The 9,346-nt window shown below is 44.9% G+C and overlaps 1 protein-coding gene across 4 annotated transcripts in view; it reads left to right on the top strand.

Annotated features, from left to right (window-relative positions):
- The window catches only part of Lbr (lamin B receptor), a 28,987-nt gene that overhangs the window by 1,968 nt on the left and 17,673 nt on the right, over positions 1-9,346 (top strand). For all 4 annotated transcript variants that reach the window (XM_031336921.1, XM_031336930.1, XM_031336942.1 and 1 more), the window contains exons 2-5: positions 3,092-3,270; positions 4,842-5,051; positions 7,796-7,879; positions 8,101-8,293. In XM_031336921.1, coding sequence (XP_031192781.1) covers positions 3,106-3,270; positions 4,842-5,051; positions 7,796-7,879; positions 8,101-8,293 — 652 coding nt within the window. In that variant the 5' untranslated portion in view covers positions 3,092-3,105. The remainder of the gene's footprint in view (positions 1-3,091; positions 3,271-4,841; positions 5,052-7,795; positions 7,880-8,100; positions 8,294-9,346) is intronic.

Here is a 9,346-nt window from a genome sequence, read left to right as displayed (position 1 = left end):
TCAAATTTCTTTCTTTCTTTTTTTTTTCTCAAGACAGGGTTTCTCTGTGTAGCCCTGGCTGTCCTGAAACTCACGCTGTAGACCAGGCTGGCCTCAAACTCAGAAATCCACCTGCCTCTGTCTTCCAAGTGCTGGGATTAAAGGCATGTACCTCTACTGCCTGGCGGGATCAAATTTCATATTACACATTATAGACACATTTTTGAAAAATTGAGGCTCATATATCTACTGGGTGCCTTGATTTATGTATCCTAAAGTATTTGCTAGGTAATAGAAGTTTTTTGTTTGCTTGTTTTTTGTTTTTTGCTTTGACTTGTGTTCCTTGTTAAGGTGGTGTCTTCAAGATGCAGTAGAGAAATAACAATGAGTCTAGGGCCATAGCATCCTAATCCTCCAGATTTCATCAGATCTCGGAAGCTAAACAGGATCAGGCCTGGGTAGCACCTGGATGGGATGAATGACAGTGTTGGATGGTTCAGATGGTCCAGAATAAATCTGTTCCAGGGCCTTTTAAAGATGCAGGCGGTCCCCAAACCCCAAAGTGCCCATATTGCAAGTTTTTGAAGTGTTGTTTGAGATCCTTCTGGCACCTTCATATAGAAAGACATTGTGGTCTCTCTCAAACTTTGGAAGATCAGGATAGGAGTATCTAATTGATTTGGGGTGGTCTGGGGAGGAAGGGGCGTGGGGAATCAGAGAAGGAAGCCCAGCGCATTTCCTTCCTCTTTGTCGGGGCAACTTGGAACTAAGTGTCGAAATGGACAAAGCTTTCTGTTGTCACCTTCCTTTTTTGTGCCCCTCCTCCTTGTGCAGTTGTGGCCCACTGCTCTCCTGCTTCCCGAGGGCCCTCATTTATGCCTCTGCCAGTCTAACATCATTCCTAAAGCTTCCAAACATACTCATTACCCCAGAGATGCTATCTCACAAGTTAGGGAGACTGAGGCATGCTTCGTAATGAACCTCTCCTCACCAGATAAGCACTTTCGCTTTCTTTCATATGTTGTCTGTCTAAATAAATGAGGCTTGTGTAGTCTCTTTTTTTCCCTCAGGGGATTAACAGCGAAGAAATGTATTTAGAAAGACTTTCTCGGGGAGGGGTAGTTAGTGTAACTTTCTCCATACTCCCACAGTCTGCAAGAGTCTTGTCAGGTTGCATAAGCAGCTCTGGGCAGGAGTGTGTGAGGAGTGTGTCTTTGTGTGCTTAGGTGATGTATGGAGACTTGCTTAGCAGGTTAGCTGGAGGAGTCGTTCTGTCTGCTGCTCGCTTATCATTGGTATCAGAGCGCTGGCTTTATCCTGTGAATCTGCTGGTCAGTGGAGAGAGAAATATCACCTCAGATCTCCTAGCACAGCCATCATCTGATATTTCCTCATGTAAATGATAATTCTTGAAAATTGTGGTTTCTTGAAGTATTGAAGGTTTCATGGACCATGTTTTGAAACAGTGGCAAAGAATGTTACAGTTGGAGTGGGTGTCAGCTCTGGGCTTGACATGTGCACAGGTTAGCTTAGGTGGGCGGCTGGCAGAGTTAATTGGTATGCACTTGGGATTTGACTCAGAATGCAAACCGTATACGTATACGTAAACCTCAAATATGTTATTCATTATAGATTTGAAGGCCTCCCTGTTGGTAGGTTATAGTAATGCTAATGTACGTTTTAAAAAATATTTGCTTATTTATTTATTTTATTTATATGAGTACACTGTCGCTGTTTTCAGACACACCAGAAGAGGACATCAGATCCCATTATAGAGGGTTGTGAGCCACCATGTGGTTGCTGGGAATTTAACTCAGGATCTCTGGAAGAGCAGTTGGTGCTCTTAACCACTGAGTCATCTCTCCAGCCCCACTAATGTACATTTTTAATTTTCTCAGTTTGTCTCATAGTTTTATTATTTTCCAGTAAGGTAGCTTGTTAAAAAATATAATTTACGGGGTTGGAGAGACGGCTCAGCTGTTAAGAGCACCGACTGCTCTTCGGAAGGTCATGAGTTCAAATCCCAGCAACCACATGATGGCTCACAACCATCCATAATGAGATCTGATGCCCTCTTGTGGAGTGTCTGAAGACAGCTACAGTGTACTTACATATAATAAATAAATAAATCTTAAAAATATATATATATAATTTAATGAATTTTAAAGCTTTTTGAAAAAAATGACATGTAGATCTATAAATAAAAATAAGTGTCTTTTTTGTAGTGTGCCCTGATTTTTGGTTACTGTAGGGGGTAGCATTCTTTTTTTTTAAAGTTTTATTTATTATATCTAATTACACTGTGGCTGTCTTCAGACACACCAGAAGAGGGCATCAGATCTCATTACAGATGGTTGTGAGCCACCTTGTGGTTGCTGGGATTTGAACTCAGGACCTTCAGTAAAGCAGTCAGTGCTCTTAACTGCTGAGCCATCTCTCCAGCCGGGGGTAGCATTCTTTATTTTTATTTTTATTTTTATCTGGTCTTGAACTCAGAAATCCACCCGCCTGCCTCTGTCTCCCAAGTGCTGGGATTAAAGGTGTTTGCCACTAGGGCCCGGCAGGGGGTAGCATTCTAAGCCATTCCACTCTGTTGCCAGTTCTGTTGTCAAGGGTTCATCCTTAGTGCCACTGCCTGCACTCCAGTGGCTAAGTCATCTGCTCCGAAGTGACTCCAGATGAAGCACCAGGTTTTGTGTTGCTCTGCTCGTCCCTCACCTGTGTTTGTGAACTTTGACAAAGCATTAGCTTCAAGCTCAAGTTCTGTCACCTGCAAGATAAGGAGTTGTACACTCCTTCCTGGGCTTCCTGGCCCCAAAGCCAAAACCACCTAGAAAGTTATTTTAAGCTGGGCGGTGGTGGCGCACGCCTTTAATCCCAGCACTTGGGAGGCAGAGATAGGCGGATTTCTGAGTTCAAGGCCAGCCTGGGTCTACAAAGTTGAGTTCTAGGACAGCCAGGGCTACACAGAGAAATCCTGCCTCGAAAAACAAAACAAAAAAACAAAAAGAAAAAGAAAAAGAAAAGAAAAGAAAATTGTTTTAGTGAACAACCTAGTCCAGAAAAGTTAAGTAATAATTATTACTCTTTTTTTTTCTTTAAAATTGTTCAGACTAATTTTAGAAAATGCCAAGCAGGAAGTTCGCTGAGGGTGAAGTGGTCAGAGGTCGATGGCCTGGCAGCTCCCTTTATTATGAAGTAGAAATTCTGAGCCATGACAGCAAATCCCAGCTCTACACTGTAAAATACAAAGATGGCACCGAACTGGAACTGAAGGAGAGTGATATCAAGGTAAGCTGCCTGTGTTAGCCTTGCAGTGGGTGAGGAGCTGGAGGGTCATGCCAGACACCTGCTTTGTGGCTCTGGGGCACATGCTGCGCTTGCCTCTGGGAATATAGGAATGAGGTATGGCCCAGATCCCAAAAGCTCATGCTATTGGGTCTGTCTGATCACCCCGTGAGCTGTTTGCTGTGGGTGCTGTTACACAGGAAAGGGCCCTGTTTTGTTTTGTTTTGTTTTGTTTTGTTTTTTTATTAGTATATGTAAGTACACTGTAGCTGTCTTCAGACACTCCAGAAGGGGCATCAGATGGTTGTGAGCCACCATGTGGTTGCTGGGATTTGAACTCAGAAGAGCAGTTGGTACTCTTAACCACTGAGCCATCTCTCTAGCCCAGGGCCCTGTTTTTTTGTTTTTTTTTGTTTTTGTTTTTTTTTTTTTTTTTGGTTTTTCGAGACAGGGTTTCTTTGTATAGCCCTGGCTGTCCTGGAACTCACTCTGTAGACCAGGCTCGTCTCAGACTCAGAGATTGGCCTGTCTCTGCCTCATGAGTGTTGGGATCAAAGGCGTGCACCACCATGTGCTAGGCCTTGGGTTTCTTTCTTCCACAAGACTGGTGATATAATCAGAGAAAGTGACATTTACTAGGTTTGAGGCCAGCTCAGTTTCCCCTTCCAAGCCTGTCTGTTAATGGTATGGGTTTTAGAATATTAAAAGCTACGGTATATACAGATACTTACATAAATGCATAAAAATAATTTCTATGAAAAAAGGATAAATAGAGGTTCAGAGTTTTGTTAGATTCTCTAAGCATAAAATTACGTAGTTGGAATGCTCTAAAACCGTCTACTTTGAGCTTAGCAGTTTTGGACCTGTGGCCCATCGTTAACCAATAGCTTGGACCCATGCATGGTCTCTGGATGAACACTGTGTGTTTTAGTAAATGTTTTAGGCTTCGTGGCTCATGAGATTTCTGTAGTTTAGGGGGCAGCTCCAGCCATATAGAATATGACTTCTCTTGATGCTTTCTGTGGTCATTTAAGACATGTAAATGCCATCCTTAGCTTTGTGCCACATACACAAAACAGCGCCTGGACAGAGGCCCAGGGGTTTGTCTGTCTCACGTCTCTCCCTGGAAACAAGGACGGAGTGGTTTGCAGTGCATTAGGGCAGAGTGGCAGCTGACCAAGGAATTTAACTTGTTTGTTTTTAAGAACTCGAGTTTGTTTCAGAGTGACTCTGTAGGGCTGCTATTTGAAAAATTGACTGTGTGCTAGTTATCTTGTCTCACCCTGTCAGTTTTAGACAGTATCAGTTCTCAGCCTTTCTGGTATTGCTGGGAGCATAGGATATGTATGTGATGTAGTCACTAATTCCAGGGAAATACCTTCCAAGCTCTCAGAGCAGGGGAAGCACTGTGTCTTTCCTAGGAGCTGGGCTGTTGTAGCATCACACCGTGTGCTCAGTTTTCAGACCCGTGCATTTAGGATACACGGCAACAGATAGTGGCCCTGACTGACAGCTCAGCCCTGTCACTGGATGTGCGTGTGCTGATGACCCCTCTCTGCCCTTCCCCTTTCTAGCCTTTAAAATCCTTTAAGCAAAGAAAAAGTGGCTCCATTTCCAGCTCTCCTTCGAGACGCCGCGGCAGCCGCTCAAGATCGCGCTCCCGATCCCCAGGCAGGGCACCAAAAGGCTCCAGAAGATCCGCCTCTGCTTCCCGCCAGACTGACACTAAGGAGAAGGAGATGAGGAGGGAAGTCCTGCAAGTTAAACTGACCCCGCTTGTGTTGGTACTTACTTCATCTGTCCTCTGCACTGGCTTCCCTTCATACAGATGTTTACTCAGATTATTTGCACTTTTGTTAGCAAGTATTTGAAATAGAAAGTATAGTTTCTTTGACTATCCAAGAAGAATTGTTTTGTATTTTTAGTTTTTCCGTTTTTAGTGTGTGTGTGTCTGTGTGTTTGTGTGTGTGGCCACCCCTACGGAGGTCGGAGGACAGCTTTATGGAGTCCTTTCTCTCCTTCCACTTGTGTGTGCTCGAGGGATTGAGCTTCGATCATTGGGCTTGAAGGCAAGCATTTCTGCCCGAAGCTACCGTTCAGCTTCAGTACTGATAATGTTGTTTCTAGGAGTCCTAATAGCTTGTGGCCTTTAAAAGATGTTTATGTTGAGACAGACATAGCTTGGAGGCCATGAAGTGAGCGAGCAGATAACTACTCTGTCGGGCATTCTTGCTCTCCCAGTTTGAATCCTTATGCTTGATCACTTTCACTGTTTGGAAATGGCGTTTTCAGTGGAAGGACTTTCATGGTACACGTGGATGTGTGTGGAGCCTGGGGACCTAGCCAATAAGTATTTCATTTTATGTAGTAGTATAATTTTTTTTTTTTACTTTTTTTCTTTTTCCTAAGACAGGGTAGTCTAGGTTGGCCAAGAACTTGATAAAATTCTCCTGCCTCTGTTTGCTCAGTTATGAGATTATAGGGTAAGCTACACAGTTGATGAATGAATATTTTAAATCATTTGTTCTTAACCTTCCTAACGCTGTGACCCTGTAATACAGCAGTTCCTCCTGCTGTGATGACCCCAAACATAAAATTATTTTGTTGCCACGTCATAGCTCTAATTTTGTTACTGCTATGAATCTTAATATAAGTATTCTTTGGGGATAGAGAGGTTTGCCAAAGGTGCTGTGACCCACAAGTTGAGAGCCACTGTTTTAGACACTAGAGCAGTGTTTAAGGAAAAAGAATGCGTTTGTATTCCACTGATTTCATGCCACCTTTTCTGGAACAGCATACAGGCTTCTAATAATGTTGAAAACTAGACTGTGTGGAGTGCACTTAGACTTTAAAATGTTAAATAGTGAGAATTACTTGCCATTTGATAGTTTCCTCTTTGTTGTGTTACATAGTAAACATCATAAGATACACACACACACACACACATAGTGTTAAAGTTAGTTCTGTGATGCAACCTTGTGGTTTTTTTTTTTTTTTTCTCAGTGGTCCCTGTTCTAACCACCTTCCTGCAGTATCTCTGTCTCTCCTTAGGCTTAGCTTGAGGAAGTTGAAGCTTCTAGGTCTGATGGACAGGGCAGAGCAGAGGCTTGTAGTACCTGTTGCCAGCCTGGGTGAACATGCTTATGCCAGCATCAAGACTGTGGAGTGCTTGGTTTTCATCTGAGGGCTGTAACAGGGATCCCCCAGTGGATGTCAAAGATTTTTACCTCCCTTCTCAGACTTTGTTTTCTTAGTCCAGTGAGCTTGTCGTTCCTTTGATTGGCTCCACCGCATGGGGGAGGAGCAGATTCTGCATACTGCTTTCTGTAGCATCCTTCATTTTCACACTGTGTTCTTTTGTTGCTAGAAGAGCTATAGGGTGCCTTTGCCCCTCTTCAGAGCCTAACCTACTGCATGGTGTGTGTGCAAGTTCACATTTAGGCTGCCTTAGCTTTGGACATCGTGCCATGATCACTCTTTTCCACACCTGGTTGTGATCTCAGTAACTTACCTCACGGTGTTGAGTGCGTAGCCATCGTAAATCTGCCCACTGCGTGGAAAGCAGTGTTTAGCCTGTGGTCAGCACAGTTTGGAGTTAGCTGACTGGCTGGCTTATGTGTGGCTAGTAGAGATTATTCAGAACCTGAGATGCTACACATAGCTTTTTAGGTGTGTCTCCATTTGGTGACAGATGGCTCATTCACTGACACTTGGGTAAACTCCGACGTATAGCTCATGCTCTAGCGCTCGGTTGACCTAGAACCCCTTGTGTGCTAAAGCTGCCGTCTGCCGGCTGGTCTCCTGAAGGACACTCTTGCACTTTGTTTTCTTCCTGACCGTGGAGTGCGTTAGTTTGTTGACAGTCTTTACGGAGGAGGAAAGAGACTGTTGCAACCTTTGCCTTAACAAGCTCTTGCAAGCTAAATTGCTTTTCTTTTTTCAGTAAGAAACTATGAGGCTGAGTCAAGAGGGACACATAGGAAGGAAAAAAGTCAGGGTAAATACCATGTAGAATGAAATGAAAACACCCAGTCTCCCCACTGCTGGCTGTGTAGGGTCTCTGAAAGTCCTCCAGTCTCCCCACTGCTGGCTGTGTAGGGTCTCTGAAAGTCCCCCAGTCTCCCCACTGCTGGCTGTGTAGGGTCTCTGAAAGTCCTCGTTTCTATGTCTAGCTAATGGATGAATTTGCCAGGTTTTACCGCCTGAATTTGCCGCCTTTCATAGAAACGTTACCATATGACAGTGAAATTATTGAAACATTTAGTATGAAAGTGTTTGAAAGAAGGGAAAGTTAATGTAGAAGTCTGTTCCAAAACATAGTATTGCACAGCTGTAATCCCAGTGCTCAGGCAGGGGGTGAGGCTGGAGGATTGCCACAAGTTTGAGGCACTGTAAGAGCTGACTTTTGAGGCCCAGGGAGGTCTAGTTGGTTTTTAGCTGTCCCTGCTTCCTTCCCAGTGGTAACTTGTCATCACTGTGACGCTTTAGTCAGTGCAGCTCTGATTCCGTTCCTTCCTATTCCATCTAGAAGCCGTTTGGAAACAGCGTGAGCGTGTACAACGGGGAGCCCGAGCACACGGAGAAGAATGCCACACCTTATAAAAACAAGCAGGTACGAAACACTCCTTCATCTGTGGCACCCTTTCTCTTGGTTCCTTTTCCATCAGACTTGCCCCGGAATTTGTTGTATTGGTTCATGTTCTGTCCTTAAGGCTGCGTGCGACTTAGCATTTATTCTTGTACATTCCCAGCTCTATAGAGATGTTGAGTCAGTAGTGTTTGCACTAAATATAGACTATAGATATTTAATACTTTTTTTTTTTTTTAAACTAGGAAAGAGTCATTTTGTCAACAGAAGACAGATACATAGCTACACAGTACAGCCTTCGTCCCAGGAGAGAAGAGATCAAGGCCAAAGAAATAGAGCCTGAGGAACAAAACCTGTTTACTAAAGGACCCGCACCTTTGGGAACCTTTCAAGTGGCCACTCCACAGAGGAAGGACTTGGAGTTTGGAGGAGCACCTGGTAGGTGTGAGGACCTCCTTAGGGAGGAGCAGGGTTGCCCTTATGTGAACAAGGTGGAGGATTAGGGAAGAACTTTCCAGAGAGGGAACAGTGGTATGAAGGCCTGAGCTGGGAGCTATGGCGGTGTGTGTACATGACATGACTGGGGGTGGTACACGAGACACACGGAGGGATAGATGGATGGCATGATGGGACAAGCCATAAAGTGCAAAGGATGCTAACTTTAAAGTCATAATAAGGGGAGTTTGCCCTGGGGAAGGGTGCAGGAAGGATAGTGGTGGTCCTGAAGGGACAGGGAGCTCTGCTAGTGATGAGCAGAGAAGGCAGAGCCTGGCTGGCATTCCCTGCAGGAGCAAACTGCAGTGTAAAGCATCCTGCTGCCTTTCTGCCTGCTAGGCAGGCAAATGAGCTGCTGTAAGGTGCATGTGTGGAGCCCTCCCAGACAGTTAAACTAGGGCCTTGTCTGCAAGCATAACAGAATAATGACAGATTAGCCGGGCGGTGGGGCCCACGCCTTTAATCCTAGCGCTTGGGAGGCAGAGGCAGGCGGATTTCTGAGTTCAAGGCCAACCTGGTCTACAGACAGGGCTACACAGAGAAACACTGGCTCGAAAAACCAAACCAAACAAACAAACAAAACAAAACGTAATGGCAGGGACTGGTTCCTGCCCATGGGGTGGGTCTCAAGTTGGGCCGATCTTTGGTTGACCGTTTCCTTAGTCTCTGCTCCATTTTTCTCCCTGTGCTTCTTGCAGGCAGGACAAATTTTGGGTGGGAGTTAAGTGGGTGGGTGACTCTGTTGCCTGTCTGGATCCTGTTCCCCCCGCTGGGCTGTCCTATCTGGCCTCAGTGGGAGAGGATGCTCCTGGTCCTGACTTGATGTACACAGGGAGGATGGAGAAGGGGCTGTGGGCTGCGATTGGAATGCAAAGTGAATGAATAAATTAATGGGAAAACAAAACAAAGTGCCATGTGCAGAGCCTGCAGTGAGCATGGGAGCAGTGTGAGCATGGGAGCAGTGTGAGCATGGGAGCAGTGAGTGAGCATGGGAGC

The sequence above is a fragment of the Mastomys coucha genome, unplaced genomic scaffold (assembly GCF_008632895.1).
Source record: "Mastomys coucha isolate ucsf_1 unplaced genomic scaffold, UCSF_Mcou_1 pScaffold1, whole genome shotgun sequence".
Taxonomy (NCBI): Eukaryota; Metazoa; Chordata; class Mammalia; order Rodentia; family Muridae; genus Mastomys; species Mastomys coucha.
Note: the sequence above shows the minus strand (reverse complement) of the source record. Positions and strands in the feature narration are given on the sequence as shown.